Here is a 25,268-nt window from a genome sequence, read left to right on the forward strand (position 1 = left end):
ACCTTATTTAATGTCTGTCTGATTCGACTGATTCACCGCGCTTGGGCCCGTGCTAACCGTTAGCCTCAATTCAGTGCGGTTCTGTGGAAGAATAATCACGCTTTCGACACGGACGGACCGTCAAGAGTATATCATCTCTAAATGGATGATGGAAGGGGGAAAAAAACACTTATCACGAGAGGTTTCGAAGCTACAGTGAGGTTTTTTATTTTTTATTTTGATACTTTGTTTCATTAATATGTTTGCCTGAAAGTACAAGCTGTACCTGTGAGCATAAGGTGTTCCAAATGATCTATAATAGCTGTATTCGTTTTGAATAGATTACTCAGAAAATCCATTGTATCTCAGGTGAGGCATATTTTTAGACCTCTACAAATATAGCTTACTTTGTTAATTTACTTGGCTCACTCTGGAAACCAGAGTTATATTAAACGTTTGGTTTTTATATAAAACAAATACTACTACATAATGCGTAATACAGCACACCCATTAGCACATCTAATGAAGAAAATATTAAATGTATTTTATTTTTTCTTTTATTTGATTCCTTTTATTTTATCAGGAAAAGCATTGAGATTGATATCTGTTTTACAAGGAGGCCCTAAGTGACAGTTTATTTTGAACATGGATACCTGAGAGAGTGGGTCGACGGAGCCAGTAACGAGCGAGCCAATGGAGGAGCGGTGTCGGGGGTCGCCATGGCGCGCGCGGAGGCCAATCCCGCGCTTCCGAACGGCGTTCCGTCTCGACGTAACGCCCTCTATCGCTCCGTCGTACGACAGTCTGAGTCGCCGAACCGACGCCCCCGATCGAGCCTACCCGCTCCAGCGCCGGAGCTCAGCGGGAGGAAACGTCGGGTTCGCGCGCTAACGCCGCTAACGTCCCGCGGCGCGGCGTCCGTCCTTCTGATGAAAACCGATCAACGTCGCGGGTTTTTCGCGTTCGCTCCGGATGCGACCGGCGAACCGGCCCCCAAACACGTGCGTTAAACACCCGCCGCTCGAGTTTTAGGGTCGCCGCGGAGAACCGAGGGACCGAGCGCGGTCCTCAGACAGTCTGCGGAAACGCATATTACCTTTCCGGCCCTCTCTGAAAAGAGATGAATAAAAAATATAGTTAACAAAAGATGCTGAAGTGCATGGAGAGCCCGTGTTGTTGGTGGCCATTGAGCTGAGTGTATTGGCCTGGCTGAGAAGGCTTTGCGTTCAATGCCCGGATCTTATGAAGTTTATGATGAAGCCTCGTGGAGCTAGCGGGCTGGATGGCTCTTCGTTCTCTTCTTGGTAGCGATGTGGACTCTCTGTGAATGCGTATTATTTGTGTGTTATGCTCCTGTAATACCGGCCTGCTTCGCCGAAGGTCCCGCGCCATTATTTACTAAAGAAAATGACCATTGATTTTTTTATTTTTCCAGCCGTGGAAGAATAAATAGAATGAGAATAGAAGTTCTCCAGCGTTAAGATGATCTTAGGCCCGTTTGGTTTTTTTTTTGTTCTGGTTGCTGGAACCATCCTTGCCATCCGTGAAATTTGGGCTCTGTCTCTTTTAGACGTGTCGGTGCGTCCGCTGTTGAACGTTTGAGCCGGATGTCATGAAATCCCTGTGATTCGTCGCCTCGTCCCTCAGCGTGCACGTGACCGTTGTAGCCTTCGGCAAAGTACTGTACCAAACCAAAAATCTGAACCGTGGCACCGATACCAGAGGAATTCACCTGGAAATCCTCGGCCTCGACCTCGCCGTCGACGCTGCGCTTTTTGAGCGAGGGGCGGTCGGGGGGGGCGCTGAAACAGTACGGCGTGTCCTCTGTGCGCTGAACTCTGCGCTCTGCACCGCTAAGAGGGCCCCGGCCCCTCAGTCCGGGTGTCTGTCACCATGCGAATCCGGTGTCAGGAGCGGTTTGCCTCAATTCCGGCAGGAAAAAATAGAGAAGAGAAGAAAAAAACGTCCTTCAGCGGGTGACTGGCGGCCGGGCGGAGACCCCCCCACAACCCCCCCCCCCTCCCCCCCGCCCGCGCGGCGCCCCGAGAGGCACGCTTCGCTCGGCTGCAAAGAGCATCGTGTCATCTCCGCTCCCCGCCACCAGCCCCCCCGCCGCCCCCCCCCACCCCCGCCATCCGTGCCGCCGCCTCTAGCCTCTTCGCGGTCGCCGCCTCTCAGGTGCGCTGTCACTCACGCCGGGCCCCGCCCGGCAACAGGAGCGCCCACGCCGCACCGGGCCCCCGCGCCTGCGATCCAATCCCCCCGAAGCCTCAGCAAACCTGCCCCCCCACCCCCACCCCCTATGCCTCCACTTTCCTCACATATGGGACAGGGTTTGGGGGGGGGGGAGCGGTGGCGCGTTAGGGTACATCTGGGGCACAGTGGGGGGACCTAAATTAATACACCGCAGGGGGGGGGCTCTCCCATTTGCGGCAGAAACCTCCGCCACCACTTTCTTGCCACACTTCGTCTCACTCCTCCTCGTCCCAGCTAAACTTCATTAGGGCTGGAGAGAGAGCGAGAGAGAGAGAGGAGAGAGAGAGAGAGAGAGCATTTCCCCAGACTTCCCTCACTGTCGCCCTGGCCCCCCCCCGTCTGCAAGAGGTCGACCTATAGAAAGGGGCCCCCGCACGTAAGGCTACATTATCATCTCCATGACTGGAGTCCCGCCCACTTCCTCCAAGCATGCACTTGGCCAATTAGCCTGCCATTAGAGAGGGCGGAGATTCGGGGGGCGGGGGGCGGGGGGGGGGGGCGTGGGAGATATGGCTAATCAAGTTTTCTCACACCGGAGCAGCTAGGATAGTAAAATCCAAAAGGAAAGCGAGGCTCGGGCATGAGAATGCAGCTCTAAGTACTTTTCTCTTCTTTCTTTTCTCCTCCTGCTGAGTTTTTATTCCCGGGATAGATTCAATTTGCATTCCTCCTCAGTTTTTTATTCCCGCGTTCCGCTTCTGGGTTCAGTATCTCCACTCCTAATGCCTGTTGGCGGAGCTTCCCCGTGTGATATGATGTCACACAGAGGACACTCCCCATCCCCCCCCCCACCAAACGCCAAACCCAAAGTTTTGACCTGGTCAAGAGCAGCACAGCCCCCACCCCCCGGCCATCACCCGTCACCTACATCATCTCCAAGGTGACGGGCCTCCAGAGCTTCGCAGGTCTAGCGGAACGTATTCGCAAAGCTAACAGGAACACGACCTGAAAATGCATCACCCTTTTTATATTAAAAAAAAATAAATAAAAGGATGACCTTGCACTACTAAATTATAACCTTGATATGTACTGCGTTGCCACCACATAGTCCAGAAAGACTGGAGGCGGACTTCCTGTCAGCAGCCTGCTGAGGTAGCTCCGGACTTACACGCTCACTTCAGCTGAACCAATCAGAGCCGTGCCCGTCCGTCTCGAGGAGGTACACAAACAGCCCCTCCACCTCTGCGGCGGCTAATAGTGCCCAAATCGGCCCTCCCCGCTAACGAGGACGCCCGGCGTTGCAACACGCGCCCGTCGCCGTCGGCGACCGCGGGGTGCGCTAAACGAGCGAGGGGAGAGGTCCCGCTCGCGCCCCTTAATTTGTCCCGTTCCACAAAGCGCCCCCCCGCGGAACTCCAGCCGAGAGCTCGCTGCGCGTTAGCGAAGAGAGAAAATGGCTGCAGTCTTTTTTTTACCCCCCCCCCACCCTTTTATTCCCCGCTGTGTAATAAATGTTCAGATGAAATACCAAGGGGGGGATGTACTGTGTACTGAGCGAAGAAGGGGAAAAGTCGGCGTTGAGTCTCTCCGGCGGCCGTCCCTTCCGCGTGACCTTCTCAGAGGCCACGCCCCCTGTTTGAGGCCTCCGCTACGGAAGCCTGTCGCCGCCCCAAACCCCAAACACTCTGAGCTGACCCCCTGCAGCTCCGGGAGGGCGGCTGGTCTGACCCCCAGAGCTTCTCCAATACCTGAGGCGACAGAGCCCTCTGTGCTCTCCCTGGCTCAACCGGCCCTTTCTAGTGATGTCACTGTTCAGTGTGTAGCGGTAGCTCAGTGCTGTGTGTGTGTGTGTGTGTGTGTGTGTGCGTGTGCGTGTGCGTGTGCGTGTGCGTGTGCGTGTGCGTGTGCGTGTGCGTGTGCGAGTGTGTGTGTGCGTGTGTGCGCGTGTGTGTGCGTGTGTGTGCGCGTGTGTGTGCGTGTGTGTGCGCGTGTGTGTGCGCGTGTGTGTGCGCGTGTGTGTGTGTGTGTGTGTGTGCGCGTGCGTGCGCATGTGCGTGTGAGTGTGTGTGTGTGCGTGTGCGCGTGTGTGTGTGTGTGTGATTCACCTGCGCTGAACCGAGTCGCTTCGCCTCGTCTCTGCGTTCTTTCCCCTTCGCCGTTTCATTCATACATTTGTATCGGCAAATGCGGATGAAAGGCGCACACATTTAAGCGAGTGAAAAAAAAGAAAAAGAAAAAAAAAGGAAAAGATGTTTCATAATGACCCGCGCAATGGCGGCATTGTTCCCGCCGCTGAATGCGTTCATTACAGGCCGTGCGCGGGAACGACGGCCCCGGTAATGAGTGTGTGTGGGCATGGGCGCAGAATGTTGATTTATGGCCTAAGCGTCAGTATTTTCCCCCCCTGTGCGGTTATGTAATGAATTATGCAAAAAATAAAAAGCTTGCTGAGGGCCGCGTTATTTGGGTCACGGTTTCGCCTCGTTCGGTCCGACGGAGGACGGGGCGGAGGGGGGGCTTCCGTGACGGAGAGAGGCTTCGACTGGGGGGGTCCCACGCAGGGAGCGAATTTAAACCGCGTTGCCTGCGCTTTTTAACAAGGGTTATTTCCCCCCCCGAGAATCCAACGTCAGTGTCGGGGGGGAAAAAACAGCAGAGAAATAATTGCGTTTTTTGGGTTCTGTTTGTCCTTTCTGAAACACAGGAATTCGAAAAAATGTTCCTCTTTCAGCCGGGCAATGTTCGAAAGAAACTCAGAAACTCAGAGTCGCGAGCGGGAGTCTCTCTCTCTCTCTCTCTCTCTCTCCCCGCACGGTTGTTTTGCCAGATTGACGAGACGGCGGACGGACGCGGAGGCGAAATTCGAAGGGGCGGTTAAATTTAGTTTCTCATCAACCTTGCGGTTCGGTATCTTTGCCCCAGTATCACCCCCTTACGCCCCCGAGCCTCTCCGATTTGAGCGCGGCTTTTGCGGACCGATGTAAAAGAAAAATATAACGGGTGGTTCTGACACCGCTGTAATCCTGGAGATGTTTTACATCGTGTACTTAGCCGGCCGCGCTTTCACCCACCAAAATCACAGAGCCCGGTGTCGGCGGGCCGTTCTGGGTAACATTCGGCACTTCCGGAGGGTACAGCCGCAATATTTTCCTTTTTTTATTTTCTTTCTGTAATTCTATTGTCTTTTTTTTTTTTTTTTTTTTTTGATCTCCAAAGCTGACTTCAAGTGCAGATTCCATTTGCATGCAAATAAAACGTGTGTTCCTGTTGTGTATGTTAATAAATGATAGTGCCTTTCAGTGCACTTGTGGCGTTTTAACAGTCGCTCTTACCCCTTCCTGTACGTGCGGTCAGTTTATCACGGTGGGATATTTACTGACGCTGTTCACAGTGAGTGGCTCACTCGGGTACTGCAGCCCACCTGGGAATAGAGCCGAAATCCTCTGAGTTACAGGCCCAGTTCCCCCCGAACGGTACGCTGCACCCCGCCACCCCTTTAGAGAAAATGGGACCAGGAAGAGGAAGAGGAGGGGGTGATGGCTGGCCAAGAAATACTAGTAGAACGGTCCCACAACAGTGCCCTACATTCGTTCGCACGTACAGTACAGTATGTGCATACATGCATACATACCCACAATGTATACATACATACGTGCATACAGTACATACATATAATACATATATACTATACGTACGTACATGCAGTACATACATACATACAGTATGTACATAGGCTAGATACATGCAGTACATACATACATACATACACAGTATATACATACATACATATCGTACATGCGTACAATGCATGCATGCATACATGCATGGTACACGTGTATACACGCACCCATTCTTTCGTACCCAGTGGCAGGGCAATCAGCTGCCACAGCCCTAATGAGTCTTTACACAGTGCCGGGTGGCATGGCCTGTTTGTGCCCTCCCTGGGCACCCGTGCAGAAATATAACCCCTCCGCAGCATCCAGACGGACGTGTGCCCGCCCGCCTGCCCGCCGGAGCCGCCAGCCTCTCCCCGAGGAGGGCACGGGCACCAGCTAGCGAGCGAGCAGCTTCCCATCGCCCGCTCGCCGACCCGTCCCCCCCGCGCACCTCCAACCGTTTCAGAGATATTTAATGGAGCCTAATTAATTAAATGTCACGCCGGTTTTAAATCAATTTATTTTTGAATGCCATCCAGAAAATATTCCCCGAGTCGCCCACCTCCGGGTCCGACCGGTGGCCACGGCATTTACCCCCGTGCGCGCGTCCATAATTCTCTGGGGCTCGGGGTGTATAGGAGGACGCTTGCACTTTTTTGGCCATCGGTGTCACGCCGTTGTGCTGAACACTTCCAGGTAATTACTTGGCTTGGGACCAGCGAGTGGCGTGCCGAGTTTAGTCAGTGTGCATTAAGACTCCTCCGGCCACTTCAGTAACCCTTTCAGGTGTGACATCACAGATGTGTCATTAGAACAATCACTGCTGGTACTTGATAACAATGGAGTTCTAGAACACTGAACCTTCCAGAAAACATGCTCTTCAGTGGGCTAATGAACGCTGAGGATGATGTGCTGTAGCGTGCCCCTGATGAGGTGCATAACCCCCTAAGGCTGGAGCCTTGACTCAGCCTCACGTTGTTCCCCCCCCCCCCCTTCTGTGACCATGTGACAGGTCTGGGCCAATTACGAGGAGAAGCCGGTGGAGGAGGTGGTGCCGGTGATGGAGGAGAAGGAGCGGGTGGCCAACTACCGGTGCGTGTACGTGACGGAGATCACGGACGCCCTGCACTTCTACACCCAGGACGTCGAGACGGGTGAGCAGCGGCGTGACCTTCCGGAACATTCCCCGGTCGGAAAACCCCCCCGACACGCTTCCTCAGAGTTCGCAGAATCGCGTGAATCATTCCGGTCTCCCGCCTCTCGTCGAAATGTCAAGCGTTACTCACTCCCTCTCTTTTCTCAAGGTATCTTATTAATTTTAATGTATTTAACATTATCTTGCACTGCTCTAAACCTACAATACAGATTTAATTCTGACTCTTTAGTGCTACATTTAAAATTACATTTTAAATTAAAAAATATTTATTCGTAACAGCACTCTCAACTCTGCTGATTTTCTTAGCTGAGCCTTTATCCGGGCTAACCTACATACGTGACGTCTGACTCACTGCCCACGTCTTGTAGCCGTGTGTGAGAACAGCAGCTGTGCCTCACCCAGGATTCAACCCCGCAGCCCTCCGGTTACTCCAGTCCCGTAAATAACGTGCCTCTCAGCCGCCTAATGCGTTCGTATTGACAGCAGAAGTAATTAAACGTGCATTCAAACGGGGCTTGTTTGTCTATCAGATGCTCGTTAGTGTCTGGTGTGCAAAAAAACGATATGTAGTAAAGACAATACAAAACAAAAAAAAAAACACAAAAAAAAAAACAGGGGCTAATGAGAGGCGGCCATCTTCACTTGGGCGTGACCCTTGCTTCGGTTTCTTGTTCTGGGCTTTGCGAAGGACAGAAGCCCCACCCCCTCCCTTTTCCGAAGGCCAGGAGGAGTGGCCAGTTATATGTAAAAAAAAAAGATCCATATTGCTCCGTTTGAATTCAGAGAGGTTGCTTAATTAGTCCTCCCACAGGAAGCACGTGCGGTTCCCGGGCACGTTCGGTCCTTTGGAGTTCCTGCCGGGCGATGCCCTCTGTTAGAACAGGCTCCTGGGGGACGATCTGTCACACATTCACCTCGGGGAGCGGGGGGGGGGGGGAGTGTCTGGCTGGACTCACCGAGCGGAACATGTTCCTTTCGCCCTCGTGCAGACCTCTAAATTTGCCCCGTACATCCAACTGAACACTGTCCTTCGGGGGGTGGAGGGGGGTGGTTGGTTTCGTGTCCGAAAAAACATTTTGACTTTCGGAAAATGAATTCCAGCCCGCAGAGAGGCCTTAAATGTTAATTGCTAATTGTGAAGCGGACCACTGGTGACCGCGCAGAGAGCCCTCGGTGCCCTTTAGTCACACGCTGCTGGGGGGTCTGGGTAGGAGTGGGAGGGGCCAGTGCTCGCATAAAGAGGACAAAGGCATAGAGTGGGCGAGCTGGACACACGTGCACGCACACACACACAACATGGCGTACACTCACGCACACACACACACACACACAGGACACACACACATCCACACACGCACACGCACACACACACACACACAGGACACACACACACGTCCACGCACCTACACACACAGGGCTCACACACACACAGGGCTCACACAGGCATGCGCACACACACAGTTTGGCTTCTCCTCGCGGAGCGAAGTTAGCAGTTCCCTCCCTTTTCAAAGCGCTGAGCTGACCTCCTATTCCACTGAATCAAACCTCCTGACACACAGAGAGAGCTCGGCCACTGCTGCAGTCCTAACAGGTAATAATATGCATTTGCAGGACTCGTGGCAGTGCCATCCGTCTACGCTTAAATCACATGGAGGTAGAACCAGTGTTGACTGCAGCACCCTCAGCATGCAGACATCCAGTATATTAGAGAATCAGATAAAAACACTGTTTTTAAAATGGGTCCATCCACTGAGTTTCCTATAGGCTTGTAAAAGTAGGCCAATGTATCATTTTAAATGGGGAAATGTAACCGTAAGGACATAAGGTGCGTGTCCTTCTGCAAGCTAAAGTTATTTAGGTCACCAAGCAAAAATAGTTCCAATTATGAATTTAGCTAGCCTTCACGCAGAATCTTGATCATTTCGCTCTTTGTAGTTGTGAAGTGAATTTTCTTATATGTCCGCCAATAACTGACGCACAGGATTGTCCACGTTGAAGACTGATGTTATGCTAGTCTCATTTTTTATTTAGGATGAGTGCTTTAAAAAAAAAAAAAAGAAAAAGGTTTAGCAATCGGTGATGTTCGGTTCACCAGCAGCCATATTGATGGTGTTTGAACATTGTGTTTAGCCGTGCTGGCTACGCTGAATATTGACGCTGCTCGGAAAGCCTGTTGACCAATCGGCACACAGGACGCGTATTATCGGGTTTTGTAAAACGCTGTGTTTTATAGTTGCAGGTAATGGACCGTCAGCAAAGAGAAGTGTTATAATGGCCTGTCCCTCGCTTGGCAAGCACTCATGTCCCGCAATATCCATGCAAATGAGAGACAGTTTGTTTTTTTCCCATAGAACGGCTCGATAGGTCATTGACAGTGACATCACCGCTCCCTGAGGGCAGAGGGAAAAATCTAAAACAATGAAGCTGAACGGGGATTCTGTCTGTATTCAGACTCATGCGTACACACACACAGACACGTGCGTACACACACACAGACACACACACAGACATGTGCGCGCACACTCACATGCGTACACACACACAGACATGTGCGCGCACACTCACATGCGTACACACACACAGACATGTGCGCGCACACTCACATGCGTACACACACACAGACACACACACATGCGTACACACACACAGACGCGTGCGCACGCATACACACACACACACATACACATACTCACACACACTCAGGCGCACACACACTCAAACACACACACACAGGCACACACACACACACACACACACACACACACATGTACACATGCACACGCACACCCACACAGGCACACACACGCGCGCACACACAGGCACACACACAAACACAGTGCATTGTGGGATGTCGTTGCGTGCCCCTGCATCTGCCCGCTAATTAGCTGCCCTTGGCTGCACTGTGCCCGGCTCCGCGGCGCCATACGGCGGGGGTGGCGTAGCCGCCAGCGGGCCCTGCTGGTGGAGCGCGCCGGCCGGCCAACCGTGAAATTGCAGTTAGCGGGTCCTCTGCCACACGAGCGCGAGCTCCCCCCCCGCCCCGCTTCTGTTCCCCGCGTCGGTGTGCGTCCGCTCGCCTCGTAGCGCCCGATACGCTCCCTTCGTTTTCCGAAGGGACCCGCGGCCTCCGTCTCCCGTAGCGACAGGCGCCGTCGCCCGCGCCGCGAGCTCAGTTCCTTTCTGCGTCCTTCACGGCGGCTGCGTCGGTTCGGCCGCCCACGAAGCGTACCGGTTTCACACGGGCGCCCGCGGCCAGGGCCCCGACTGGCCCCCGCCCTTACATCTCGGCGTCCAATCAGAGCGCGCGTTTTCTCCAATTCATCCGTCTTACTTTCGCACACTGTAAATTACAAAGTGTGCATGGCTGGTGATGAAATAAAAACGTCAAAAAGAAATACCGCTAAGAAATTTTAAGAAAGAAAATTGAGCACTTACATTTATTAACAAAAAGTTAAGGGCTCGCCGCTAGATTGGATCTTGGCACGTTGTCGCGATTCCTTTTCCTGAGAGAGCGAGGGGGGAGTGCGAGAGACTTGTCTAACAAGCAAATTCCACGGCCTGCAAAAGATAAGATGCTCTTTCCCCCAAAACACGAAGGTCGGGGATTTTGTTTTGTTTTATAGTGTGTTAATTGGCCGATTGTGTGTGTGTGTGTGTGTGTGTGTGTTTATACACGTGTGCCTACATGCACTGCTAGTGTACACAAACATGTTTTCACCGCATGCGTTCCTATGCCAGTGACAATAGGCCCATTCAGATAAAGGGAACACTCCGAGCCTTATCTCACATTCTCTATTATGATGAGCATAATAGACGGAACGTGCGGCGGGTCTGCGCAAGCCAACCGTCTTTCTGCTCGATTTAAATTCAGAATGTAGAACTGCGAGGACATTTAAAACCCGTTTAGCTCAATAAAGCCGCGTATTCGCGAGTCACATGACCTAGTTTTACTGTAGCCCCGCTATGTAGCGTCCTCGTAGGCATGCCGGGGAAATGCCCCCCCCCCTTGTCCCCCCGCACTCCCCCCTCCCGGGTTATTGAATGCGCTCCATCTCCGCGTCACGTTTTGCGAGTTTTACGAACCCCCGAATCGTTTCGTACCCCTCGGCTCGCGACGAGTGTGACCTAACGCCGTGGAAACGACCCGCGATCGCCTGTTATCGCTCGTAGCCAAGAAGGCTTTTCAGAACGCCGCGTCTGTCTGTAACTCAGTGCTGCTTAACGCCTGTATGATCACGCGTCTCACTGAGGGCTGCGTTCTAATTATCCAGTTATCTTTTTTGGAAACCAAGTTCATCCAAAGTCGCGTATTGCATAGATATCACATTTGCATGAATAGTAAACATGGGCAAAATGACAGCAAATAGGCTCGGAGAAACGGCGCGTAAATGAATTCAAGCTCAAACTCCGTTCCGTTTCAGGGCGACATCCATAAAATTACGGCGAGCGTCGCCCCTGGCGATCTGTGAAAGCGGCATCACCGCGCATCACAATGGCTACGTGACCCGTAAGAGCCGCGTGCGTCGTGTCGCTCAGACGAACGTGCGCATGGGCGCCCATTGCAGTCACCTCGCTCCCTCTTTTCAAAATGATTGCGTCTATTCAGGCAGCTGTGGGGTAAAACCATAAGCGCTCTGAGAACTGCGCATTCATTCCCCCCCCCCCCCGCCCCCCCCCCACGCAATCTGCTCGTAGCTGGAGGCTTACGGTTCGGCAGGAGCGACATCGCATCGGGCGCCCGCAATATATTCGGGTCGGGCGGGGGGGTGCGGGGGGGAGGTGTCGGGTTTAGGGACGCGCAAGCCAAGATGGAACAAAAATAAATGAATGCGAACAAAGTAAAACACGTCGGGTTCCAGCAGGTAGTGGGGAGGGTGGGGGGGTGGAAGAAGATTTGGCTGCATCCTTTCATTCCGTCCCCGTAAGGTAGGAGCAGGTCGATAGCACGGCCACCCGTGTAATGAGGTCCTCCAGCCAAATTAATAACCCCGGTGCACGGGGGACGCGCTTCGGGGGCGGCACCGCCGTCACAAATCTGCCCCCCCCTCCGCCGGGCCCCCCCGCCCCCCCCTTCTCCCGGCTCAAACGGCACGAGCGCCGCTGAGAAAATAGGCCGCTGACCCCCCTCCCAACCCCCCCTCACCCCCCTTCTGGAAAGATTCACACAGACCCATGGAGAACCGAACTGCCTCTTATCAAATGCACTTGTGTTTTATTTATCCATTTAAGGGTCGTCTTCACACTGATATTTCTGGAGTGAAATGCAATGAGGGTTCTTGAAGGTTTTCGGGGGGGGGGGGGGAGCAGGGGGGGCAGGGGGAGCCTGGGACAGCGATACATCAGGACTAATGCTGATCGACACTCCTCCGCTTACCATCCCATTGATTTGATGTCAGGTTGGGGGAGGAAAAAAAAAAAAAGCCTCAACATAAATGATTTTTCTGGCGAAGACTTTATTTTTGTTTATTTATTTTTTGAGTTTGACTGAACAAAGGGAAGGCGAAGGTATTGCACGTCGCGGTTACGGATGCCTGTGATGGATGTTGCTCATCGTGCAAAACATCCTTTTTTATTAAGCGGGGAAATGACGTTTGTTGCATTTCTAAAAAAAAAAATAATAATGAAGAAATAACAAGACGAAAAACAATAAACGTGTTTGAAGTGTTTTGAATAATCTTTGTTTAGAAGTGCCATTTAAATGCAAATAGGGGGACTTATTACATACACAAAAGATAGCACTTTAATTCATATTAGGGAACGATAACGCATTCTGTGTACCTAATCAGATTTTATCTCTCAATTTGTAGTTTTGGTAGTTTCTCCTCATCAGATGTCAGAGTGTAATTAAAAGAACACGGGCCTGTGCACGATAGCGTATGCTAATGCGCGAATCGCCGAACGCAAGAGAAAATAATGCTCTCTCCGCCCCGTCATCGATTCACCAGTTTAATTCGGCCGACACCGGCAAATTCGCTGTTTTTTTTTTTTGTTTTTTTTCTCGAGAAGAGTCGCGTCCGTACCCGGCTTTAATTCTCACCGCTTCCCTCCAGACGCCGTAGCGTTCGCCCCCCCCCCCCCCCCCCAGGGGAAACACTCCGCACTCCATTCTTAAAACACATTTGAACTTTAATTACGGCTCTCTGCGATTGGCCTTAGCTCGAGTGCTTCTCGCGGGCCCAGTGGAGAGGTTAACATTCGCTCATTTGTGAATATTTAGACCTCTTTGTAGTCTTACTGGAGTGTGGTTTTTATTTTTATTTTTTTTAACCTCGGTACCTTTTAGCTGAAATTTGTGCCTGAGAATTTAAGCAGATACATAATATCTTTCTTTGTTGTCTTCTTTTTATTATTATTATTATTATTATTATTATTCAGCATTAGCTATTCAGCAGTAGCATTTGCATTGGGTGGTAACTCCTATTTAATGAAAATTGTGAATGCAAGATCTTGAATATGCCAGGCCAAATACCGCCAGGTATTGTAAGTAAGCCTAGCAGCAATGTAATATCAGATCTGGAGAACAGGGTGGCCAGGTTGCGGGAGAAATCCCCTCAGCTGTGGCTCATGGAGAGCCTGAATGTGCTCATGAAGTGGGTGCATTATGTGAGCCATTGAGTATGAAGTGGCACTTGTTCCGCGGCTGTGTATTTTACATGGTGAGAGGGTTTTTCCCCTCTGCGGTCGCCACGCACGCCGTAGAGAGAACATAAATATAAATCCATCCGTCCGTCCATTACCTAACCCGCTTATTCCTGGTCAGGGGTGAGGGGGGCCTGGAGCCTATCCCAGCATGCATTGGGAAGAGAGGCAGGAATATGCACCCTGGACAGGTCCCCGATTCAACGCAGGGCACACACACCTTTCACTGACACACTCATACATGCGGCCTAATTAGAGTCTACAGTTAGCCTACCTGCATGTCTTTGGACTGTGGAGGGGAACCAGAGGACCTGGAGGAAACCCACATGGGGAGAACAGGAAAACTCCACAGAGAAAATCCCTAAGATTCGAACCCATGACCTTGTGCCTAAATCTAAAGATTTGCTTTATCATAATCAAAACTTTGTGGACAAATGTTGTCACATCGGTCAAACCTTAGAAGAGGCTAGTCTTGAAAGCCCTTGATGACGACGGTTGTAAGAAAAGTGGTCCTTTTGCATTACATAACACGTCAGGGTACAGCAATAAAAAAAACTAGGCCAACAGAAGTCGGTTGAGAAAGATTTAGAGTAGAATCCTTCCAGATCTGAACTCCAAGTTTGCAAAGGAAACATCACATTCCCTCCCTGCATTCGTGTGATAAGGGTTTATGAGAAGATTCTTTTTTAGGGAATGTGGAGCTAAATCGGAATGTGAGGTAGCCGAACCAGATCTTTCTGATATTGTGCCAGGATGCCAATGTTGTGTGTAAAAGGCAATTGGGATGCTGGGAAATATTTTAGAGCAAAAAAAAAGTTGACCGTAAAGTAATGTTGTAATGCCTTATATGGTTTACAGCCCGTTTTGTACTTTTTTATAGTTCTGGGTGCTATTCCATTAGAAATATATCGAAAATGGAAAACCTGTTGCGGATATCAAATCTCGCGTATCTCAAATAATAGTTACCATTTCAGGCGAGTCCAAAAACGTAGACGCAGGAAGGGGGGGGGGGGGAGCCTCTGCGTCTGCCTCTCCTTGTTGCAGCAAGAGGAAAGTAAAAAGACGCAGGTTGGTAGCGTGGATTGCGCTGCGACGCGCAGGAAGTATAAAAATACTCTCTTCAGTCAGTCGCTGTTGTGCAGAACAGCTTCCCAGGCCAGACTTGACGCAGTGCTGGATAATACCGTCTGTGCAGATGGAGAAAGAAAAAAGCTGCAGAGCATCGATAGTCTTTTACGACCCGTTCCAGTCATCAAAAACAATTATGTTCTAGAACAAAGTAAAAAATACAGAACCCACACACTTCAGGAGTTGTATAGTTTGTTATTTTCTGCTTGCTGTCGGGCTTTTGGAGAAACTCTAAAGCAGAGGGGTGTCCAGCTCCGTTTCCTGGAGATCTACCGTCCTGTAGCCTTTCATTCCAACCCTAATCTGGCACACCTAACACCTGACGCTACTGATCAGCAGCTCAACGAGATCACTGGCTGTTGGATGAGGTGAGCTTTTTCGAAGTGAAAAGCCACAAGGACGGTAGATCTCCAGGAAGAAAGTTTGGGCAGCCCCTGCTCTAAACTTTGCTCCCCTCACAACTTCACATGAAGTTGTTTGTAGAGGTTGGATCTTCCCATTCAGATGCAGGGCCTGTCCTCCCGACTGACAAAAAGGGAGGTAAAATCGACTTTGCTAATTAGCATTTTTTAATTTATTTTCTTTATGCCCTTGCGCTGGTTACAGTGAGGTCCCTGCAAGCGACACCATCCTGTCGTTCCCCCCCGCCTCTGCTGCTCGCAGGTGTTCGAATGCCCCCCCCTGCCCCCCGGGTCACGGTTGCCGTTGACAGCGCCATACCCTTTCCCGCTTTGTGCCGCGTTTTTAGACGGAGATGAAACACGCATATTTTAAAATGGCTGTCAAGTTTCGCCTGCGACAAAGTGGTCTAAGTACACAAAATGTCACCGAGACAAACTATGCGGGTCACTTTGGTTTATTACCTCAGGCTGTTCTTTTTTCTGTGGTTAATTATGCAGACAGGAGCGGAAATGGGTCGTTTTTCGAGAAGGTTTGAAAACCCGCCCGCAGAAATGCATACAGTGTTTACGTCAGATGCGCACTGACTGGGTGGGGCTTGTGGATTTGATTGGCTGCCCCCCCCCCCACCCGCATTTACAAGCTCGTGAAAGAGAAAAAGAAAGAAAGAAAGAGAAAGAGTTGGGTTTGTCACCAGGAGTACTTCCCCTTGAGGTTCAAGAGCTCCTGCAGCAGTCTTCCCTGAGTAATAATCCAGCTTGGATGCACTGTGGTTTCACAGCAATTTGCTGCACCTGTCTTTTGAAAATAATGACATAACGTCTAGCCAAGTATTATAATAGCTTCCTCGAAATACCTTTTTTTTTCCCCCTGCCCTCTTGAAAAGGCTTTCATTAATGAAATGGCCGTTTTTTTCTTTTTTTGTTTTTTTGTTTTTTGCGTCAGTCGTGTGTAATCTTAGCCGCTATTTCCTGGCGTTCCTCAGCCCCAGGTGAGAGGATGGGCTCGCCTGAACCTGTGGTGAAATTGCCATAAACGGGGCCATTGCATGTTTTTTTTTCTTCTGAAAAGTTCCTCTCAGACGTCATCCTTCCAAGAAAAACCGTCAGGACCTCCTCTTGCCCACACATTGCAAGTTGAGTCACATCTGGCGACCACATCTGAAAATTAGGGAAGGAAAAGAGCAGACTAATAAATGTGAAAAGTGTTTGCCCCAGGTGTGGTACAGATATCACATAGATGTCAGTACACAGCTCGGTGCGCTAAGGCTTATAACTTTGCGCTGTGTGTGTTTGCAAAGGTCTGTGGTAATTGCAAGGATGTAATTTTGAGAGGGGGGCACCCTGCCAGTGTTTAATCGAGGAGAGTTGACTCAGGACCGCAGTTTCGCGCCCCGAAATGTTAAAGATCCCTTCCGGCCTCCCCAGAGCCCTTCCCCCCGATGTCGGCGTCTCGCTTTGAGGCCAAAGGGGGAACAGCGGCGCGCGTTAATCGAGGGCCAGCATCGCCGGCACGCCCGGGCTTCTCCCGATAAATCTCAGTCAGGAGGCCCCCCGATCGCCATTCCGCGAAATATTACGCGCGCTTCCGAGCTTCGCGGTTCACGGTCACAGAGGGAGGGGGGGAGAAACGATCGGTGGCGTGTACCGAACGCCACTAGCATTTGATTTTTTCTTTCTCTCTACCAACCGCCCCCCCACCCCCACCCTTCCCCTTTCCTTCTTCCTAGACAGAGTATTTAAATGTTGTCGGCAGCTGTGCTGAGAGAAATGACCGCGGTCTGTTCGCCCCGGTCACACGGCACCGACTCCCATCAGTTTGTGTCGGGTTGGGGGGGGGGACGTCGCCGTCTGTCACCGCACGCCACGGCGGTGTTAACGGCAACCCTTTTAGCGGTGGAAATAGAGGGGGCGTGTGTCCAGCCACACGGATCGTCGCCTCATCGACGGGCGGGCGGAGCCACTCCCATTCGGAACGCCGCGATTCCCAGAGTTCCGAGGCCTTTATTTATTCATTTATAATTTTTTTTTGGAGAATGCGCTTTTGGCAGGTGGCAGGGGTCTTTTAATGCGGCCTTGCCACTTCCTGTTAAAATCGCAAGGCGGTCTAAATTAGAGGCCGCGTTTCCTGGAGGTTTTGCTCCCTTTATGCGTTTATGCAGTGAACTCACAGAGGACTCAGCCACAACTTGAGCATGCTCATTTTAGAGCCGTTATTTATTTATCTATTTATCTATTTATTTATTTATTTTTTCGCTCCGTTCAATAAAAGTTCAACTGCGTATGCGCCGACCGGTTTAGCAAAACATCCTGTTCCGGGGACTTCGTTACGAAGTGGGAGAAGAAAGAAGCGGGCAGACGGCAAACGGGTATCGATTTGAAAGTCAAACGGCGGCAGTGATTCCCCGCGCCTCGCCCAGCATACGGAATCAACCGCCAGGAGCGCCGACGGCCTCCGCGCTAGCTCCCGAGCGCTAGGCGCCATTTCCGCGCGCCTACCGCTTACATCGCGCGCCATTTTCCATACACCAACACGTGTTGATATATATGTGTGTATATTACTGTGTTTGTGTTGTGTGTGTCTTTGTGTATGTGTGTGTGTGTGTGTGCGTGTGCGCAGTAGTTGACTAATGAAAGGGAAGTATGTTATTCAGCATCGAGCTGCAGCTCAGACACACAGAAACAGAAATTAGCCCCCCAGTCGGCCGTCACTTCAGCCACCACAGCGGCCCCCACCACATCCCCGCAGAGGGAAGTGAATGGTCCCACTCAACCCCCATTCAGCCCCATTGTCCCTTGATTACATCCAGATTCTCATTCACGGGGGGGTGAGGTTCTGATTTCACAGATCAAAGAGAGAAAAGCGTGCGTGTGACACAACAAACAAAAAAAATCATGCAAGTATTGTTAGTAGAGAATTTAGGTCAAATTAGCACAAACTGGCTTCCTTTTCGTGTTGTGGGAAAACAGCTGACTCTCGGCGTGCTCCCTGCTCCGCGAGATTCTGAAACCGCCGTTCCTCGACGCGGAATTTAATAACCGAGAGCGAGCCGATCTCTTCCTAATTGCCGCGTGTTATTTTCGCACGCTCGGCTGTCCGAAATGTGATTCTAATCGTCTGAAAAATCAGTTTTTCTGTTTACGCTAACTCGCCGTCCACCGTCGCTCTGCCTTTGGCGGTAAGCCGCGACAGCCTCAGATAAATCAGACTACCGGGGGGGGGGCTGCCGAACCCGCAGGTTAAATCTGTGTGCCCCCCAGGTACTCTGCCCCCCCCCGCCTCCACTTCCCCCTACAGTGAAATTCAGTTCCATTAATGTACAGAGTCCCTCTGCTTTTGTGCCTCTGTGTTGCCGTGTGGGAATAATCACAGGTATGCGCTGCCAGTCGGTTGCGTTCAGCGCCGGAAGGTGACGCGTTTGCCCCAGCTTGATTACCCCGGTACGCAGTCTTCATTAAAAAGCAGCCGGTGCAGCGTCGTGATTGGCAGTAATTGCATATTATCTGCGGCTCCCCGATAAATCGTTTTTTTTTTTTGTATTGGAAAATGGCCGCAATCAAGGCTTTTTTAGGCCCCTCCGTCCGGTCGGGTCTCTCTTGGGCAAGAACCTCAAACGAAAGGGCCAAAACATCACAACATAATGACGCGAGAGTTTTCTTTTTCTTTGTCCTTTCATGTGCTTGTTCTTGCTAGCCGGAATGTTGTTTTTTCATCCGTGTCAAATATAATTAGCTATACTATTTCAGCAACCTTATTTGTCCATCTATAAAGGGTATCTGTACCCTCCCATTTTGTTTTGACACCATAAAATGCTGAGTTTAGTCTGTTTAGGCTATCTTGCTTTTTTTCAGTTTCTGGTGTTACATTATTACAAGCTAAAATATACGTCTTTCTCAACCTTTGACGTTACGAATGCTAAAGTAGTCTTTTTTAAAGGTATGGATTATCAGGGGTTATCTCCGGTGTGGAGTTCAGCTTCTCGAGGGCTGTTATGAGTCAAATCTGGTTCTTTTGGTGGTGAAGACTTCCTCCTGCGTACGGTGTGGGTTTGAAATGGCAGTTGGTTTAACTGACGCTGCACAGCACCCGCCCGTCTACCCACCGCTCCCCAGGAAGGGAGGCAGAGATTGGCCCATCAGTCATCACTCATAAAAAAACAGGCTGTCTGATTGGTTTCCAGGAGAATTTATATTTTATATGCATTTTTAAATGGATTTCATTCACTCACGCTGTGAAGATCATTAACAGTTCTGGCAAATTTACAGCGTGCTGTAGCACAGGTTGACCTTCCACAGTGTTTCATTTCAAATCCAAAGGCTATCCCCATGCTAATATATTAGCACACCGTTGGACAGCGAAATCTAAATAAATAAAAGGCAGAAGAATCAGCAGCGTTCGACTTGAGACGCGTGCTTTACTGCGTATTTTATGGCCGTAATAAGCCAAGTATCTCCACGGCACTTTATTTTTTAAGAGGTGGGGGTGGAGGGGAGCGCTCTGAAATAGCTTTTGAAGTTCTGAGTGTACCGGAGGTCAGAATGAATGAATTCTCCCTCGTCCTTTTTTATTTTTTTTGTGCATAAAACAATCGACTAAATCAGGTGGATTTCCCTTCCCCTCCTAGAGAAATGAGCTTCCCGAAGCCCGTAATCTCTTTGACAACACAAACTTGTTCGGTGTTTACTCTGCAAATTGAACTTAATGGTAAGAACTCCCCCTCCCCCCCCCCCCAACCCTCCTGCTCTCACAACATGTAATGAGCAGGGCTGATATTAATTGGGTTAAATGAAGTGATTCCGTTCGGCTCCCGCGATTACGCCATTGAAAGGGAGTCTCTCGCCGGGTCCGTCGTTTAATAAGATCTCGGCGGACCGCGAACAAAAAGCTCGCCGCCTCCAGGACGCGGACTCGAAACTTTCCCAATTAGGCTAATGAATTAACGACGGGCGGCGCGGGAGGGGCTGGAAAGAGGCACGCCCCGCTGTTCTTTTGGGCGCGGGGCGCGACGCTTCGTCGGAGGACCTCGCGTGAGCGTCCGCGTCTGCGGTCTTCGCGTTCGCAGTGACATCGCTGGCGTTTCGTTCTCCTGGTCTCTCGTTGACGCTTATTCACTGCTCACCAGTGTAAGTGGGGAACCAGCGTTCCTTAGCCAGACAGGGAAGCCAAACGGAAGGCTAAGTGTGTAGGCTAACCAAGGAGACGAAGGGCCTTGTGTTTATTTGCTTTTGGACAGCCTTAAAAAAAATGCTCTGCCTGCTCACTTCTTGCAATTCCTAGGTCGTTCCTTTGTCTGTTTTTAGGAGCGTTGCCCGTGGAGTACCTGCCAGGACGTTCTCCCCCCGTACCGTTTGCGAGGTCCCGCTAACCTTTCAGCCTCGACGGGTTTCCGAGTATTCATTTTCAGCGCGCGTTTCAGTCCACGCTGGAGAGTGGACTATCTTTTTCGGTCAACTGAGCATCTTCGCTGAGGGGTGTTTACCGGGCCGTTGGCGGTGTTTTCGGAAGGCGCGCGCTCATGAATACCGCCTCATTGGCATTCCGCGCCCCCAGCGGCAGGCCCGAGGACCGCGAGGACACGGGATCTTATTTCCCTCCACCGCCCCGCGGGCTCGCGTTTTTAATCTCGCCGTGCTCCGCGAAGCGCCCGTTTACCCAGGCTCCTTCGCTGCTCGCCGGGTTAGCTTAGCGCCCGTTTACCCAGGCTCCTTCGCTGCTCGCCGGGTTAGCTTAGCGCCCGTTTACCCAGGCTCCTCCGCTGCTCGCCGGTTAGCTTAGCGCGTTTACCCAGGCTCCTCCGCTGCTCGCCGGGTTAGCTTAGCGCCCGTTTACCCAGGCTCCTTCGCTGCTCGCCGGGTTAGCTTAGCGCCCGTTTACCCAGGCTCCTCCGCTGCTCGCCGGGTTAGCTTAGCGCAAAAGCACACGCCGGTGTGCCCGCTGGCCCACGTGGCACACGGTGTAAAATGCTCTTGAACGGCCGGTCCACTGTTTAGTTTGGTCTGTTTTCCCATTAAAAAATAAAAAATAAATAAAAGTTCAGTGAGATGAGTAACATGCGGAGGTCGGGGTGAGTTTTGATAAAGCGGTTGCGGTCGTTATGTCGTCGCTGTGCTTTTAAAGTCTCGCTGCCGGCGGCGGTGTTTGCTTTCCTGAAAAAAAAAACCAAACCCATTATTGATTCACACACGGTGACCCCCCCCCCCCACTCCCCACCACAGAGCTAACACCACAAGCCCCCCCTCACTTAGAACTAATTTCATCTCATTCCCCTCCCCACCAAGCTCAACGATTACAGCGACCGCTTCAACGAATCAGACTGAATACGATTGGACGACCTCGGTTCTGCGCTATTGCAAACTTTTGTCGAGTTTCTCCTTTCTGTTGAGAAATTCAGGGATTCTCTGTGACTGACGGGAAACGGAAAACCTGCTTTGATCGTGTTATTTTCTCACTCGTGCATCAATCTGCTTGTTAAACGAGACGAACGTCGCAGCGTCTTCGACGGCCGGCTCTCCGGCACAAATCGAGCGGCGTCTGATTGAATACGTATCGCCGAGATATTTTTTTTCCCCCCCGATGGATTTTTCCGCTCCCCGGAGAGGATCGATGGAGAGCGAGCGGCCGTCCGTCGATGTCCCGTTTGCACGTTGGCGCTTTCGCTAAACCAGGCGCGGGGGGGGGGGGGAGGGGGGTGCGAGGTACCCCAACGAAACCCAGAGCGCAGCGACCGCCCCACTGTGACTGCTCACTGCTCACAGCCCTCCCAGCTCAAAGTCATTTTTTTTTTTTTGTCTGACCTCAACCCCCCCCCCCCCCTTCCTCCCCCCCGTATGTTTCTGTAGGAGCCCAGCTGGAGAGCCTGATGGAGACCATGAGGGGGGAGATCGCCGCCCACCCGCCCGTGGAGGGGTCCTACATGCCCCGCCGAGGGGACTACTGCATCTCCAAATTCGCCGACGGGGAATGGTAAGCACGGCACCCCCTGTTGGGCAAATAAAAAAGTTTTGTCTCGGTAGGTTGCATGGAACTCATTCTTGAGCTCTGTAATCATAAACTTTGTAGAGCTGGGTGACGTGCTTCTTTGTGATGTTTTTTGGGGGATTTTTTTCACGTGGAACGACATGTTTCTTTGTATGTTTGTTTATTTATTTATGACAAAAATCTTTTCAGGCAGTGCGCTTAAGGTTTGTGGCTTAACTGTAATTTGCGATTTGTCATCGGGAGACCTTCGAAAGGCGAAAGGTGGAACACGGCGTGTTTTGCGTTCAAGTTCCCGAACGGCGGCCTCGAAACAAACGGCGACTTCGACGACGATGCGCCCCGGAGCTCCTTGGCAACGGTTCGGCCTCCGAGGCCAAGTTTTTTTTTCCCGCCCGGGAGCCAAGAGAACTTCCGTAACCTTTTCCTGTAACTGCGGAGAAATGGTTTTGACCTCTGAACTGTCCTGAAAGTACCCGTTTAGCATCCACGAGAAGCAGAAATATTCTCCCTGGAGCTTTCTGTTTTGTTTTTTTTGTTGTACTGTAGCTCTCAAGGTTTCCTCGTACAGCAGTCACGACTTTGGGCTGATGAGTTCCGCTTTTTCCCGGCTTCGCCACCCGCTTCTGACGACACCGCACCGCACTTCTCACCATTTATTTATTTATTTATTTATTTTGTCCTTCAGCTGGAAAGAAGCCTTAAGTGCACGTACGATTCGGGCTTTAGTTTGTCCGCTTACAGCGACTTCCGAGTAAATACGGTGACCTTTCTCGTAGTTGGAAGCTGACCCTTTTCAATGGGAACACGTTTTTTTTATTTTTTATTTATTGTGTACAAGCGGTCAACGGTAACTGGAAAAAGGAAAATGAATTTGTCGCACCTGACACTGGGAACATTCCGTACTATAAACCACTTAGTGGGGTGTGGGGGTGGGGGGTGGGGCGGTGGGGGTGGGGGGGTGTGCAAGATCAATTTTCTGTGCGAAGCACGCTCCCTCCCAGGCCACTAACACCATCAGTAGTTACCATGGCAGCACTGGGCTTCAACCCCCAATGGGAGGGGGTTTTAGATGAGGGCAGCCAACTCCTCATCCAATCGGCGCACCTGGTCTTACCGGAAGGCCTTTTTGTCCGTGGTTTCATCAGTGTCAAAACTGACGGTGCTTGTCTGTCATCCAGAGAGGGTGTTTGTGTTTTCTTTTTCTTGTTTTTTTGTTTTTTTTGAGGCTTAGGGTTCGGTAGTCTTACTTTCTTTCTGGAACATTTTGTCCATCGCCTTTCTGGGATTTTCCTTCTCTTTTTTTTCTTCACTCTTTCTTTGTTTTATTTGCGGCGCTGAAAGTACATTTCATTTTTGGAAGGCCTTTCGCTCGCACCGGTGGGACGTTCCGTTGCCAAGGTTCTACGCCAGCGGTTGTTCTCCTGTCAGTTTCAAAAATACTCCGTCAAACAATTTTTTTTAAACATAAAAAAACATTGATTCAAAAAAATCATACAGTGGTATTTTTTTATTCAGTTATTTTATTTTTTTAAAAGAATCGCCGCCTTCCCATCCTCGATCTCGACCAATCGGAGCAGGGCTGCCCAACCCTGTTCCTGGAGCTCTACCGTCCTGTAGGTTTTCACTCCGCCCCTAACAGAGCCCCGCCTCTCTCAGCAGTTAGAGATCTGGTCGAGCTGCTAATCGGTTGAATCAGGTGTGTTAAATTAGGGTTGAAATGAAAACCTGCCGGACGGTAGATCAGGGCCGGGCAGCCCTGAGTTAGCGGTTTGTTCCCATCAAGGCCCGTTGGCCGCTGAAGAGATTCGCCCTCGCCAGGAAGGCGGAACGGCCTACTTTTTTTTTTCCTCTCGATTTCGCCCGTCGCCGCGGCGGCAGCAAGCCTTGCCCTACTGGCCTCGCCTCGCCTCTTCCATCTGTCTCCCTTCCCCGCGGTTTAATGTATTTAATTTTCAGGACGTCCCGGTCCGGGGCGTGATGAATGGGTGTTGCGGGGGGGGGGTGGGAAGGGGGGGGCTCACTGATTCCGGCGGCCTCACCTAACCCCCTCCGGGCCGTAAATATGCCGGGACCGCGGCCGGGGCCGTGAAGGATGGCACGGGGCGCGGCTGACAACTTTATTCACCGCTTCACCTGGGCTCCACACGCCCCCGGGGATGCTTTATGGAACGCTTCTTAAAAAAAAAAAAAAAAAACCCCAGAGTCGAAAATGCAGATGGGACGCTCGCCATGGTCCGTCGGGCCGATAAAATTTTTTTTTTTTAAACGGGGGCAGGCTCTCGCCAACGCCGGGCCGGGTGGGGCTTCTGAGTGGAGTCACGGGGCCGCGCGCGGGGCACCTGGAGCGGATTTACGAGGAAGGCGAAACCTGCCCGGAGACGCCGTTCAGTCGGACCGCGGTGCCAAGTCCGCGTAAATCAGGCTTTTTAGGCCCCGCCCGTTCAGACGTGTCCTGGGCGTTGACCATCGTTCAGAACAACGGTTCGCTGCCCTAGGTGGTGGTTTGAGCATGGTTGGGTTGGGTCGGGTTGGGTTGGGTCGAGTTGGGCTGGGCTTGGTTGGGCTGGGTTGGGCTGGGCTGGGTTGGTCATCAGCTCAGCTCTTTTCCTCCCGTCTTCCGAGCAGTCGACCCCTGACCCTCATTTTCCTGTCCATTGTACATATAGCTCCTGTGCAGATGATCAGGGCAGACATGTCCAGTGAACCATGTGGTCCCCCAGGAAATAAGAACATTAATTCTCTCTCTCTCTCTCTCTCTCTCTCTCTCTCTGTCCCTCTCTGTCTCTCTCTCTCATATTAAAGGTACAGAGCGCGAGTAGAGAAAGTGGAATCTCCGGCCAAAATCCACGTGTTCTACATCGACTACGGCAATGTGAGTACTCGGGCAGCTCGCTTCAAAATGGCTGCCTCGCTACGACGCCTGAATCCTGGGCTGGTGATAAATCGCCTCTCCTCTGCTCCCTCTGCAGCATGTTTATGGCGAATGTGTATTATGCTCCATTAAAAGGGAAGACTTCACCCATGTCCTCCGGTATAAGGAGGGATGAGATGTGGACTGCGCCCGCCACCTCATCAATTAACATGTGTACCTAATTAGAGTTCCGCTCGACTCACAAATCAGACCCGGGGAAAGCGCA

The 25,268-nt window shown here is 51.3% G+C and overlaps 1 protein-coding gene across 1 annotated transcript in view; it reads left to right on the forward strand.

Annotated features, from left to right (window-relative positions):
* The window catches only part of snd1 (staphylococcal nuclease and tudor domain containing 1), a 193,330-nt gene that overhangs the window by 147,304 nt on the left and 20,758 nt on the right, over positions 1-25,268 (forward strand). The window contains exons 18-20 of the mRNA XM_064318582.1: positions 6,844-6,985; positions 21,993-22,116; positions 24,934-25,003. Of these exons, the coding sequence (XP_064174652.1) occupies positions 6,844-6,985; positions 21,993-22,116; positions 24,934-25,003 (336 nt within the window). The remainder of the gene's footprint in view (positions 1-6,843; positions 6,986-21,992; positions 22,117-24,933; positions 25,004-25,268) is intronic.

Source organism: Anguilla rostrata, chromosome 19 (genome assembly GCF_018555375.3).
Source record: "Anguilla rostrata isolate EN2019 chromosome 19, ASM1855537v3, whole genome shotgun sequence".
Taxonomy (NCBI): domain Eukaryota; kingdom Metazoa; phylum Chordata; class Actinopteri; order Anguilliformes; family Anguillidae; genus Anguilla; species Anguilla rostrata.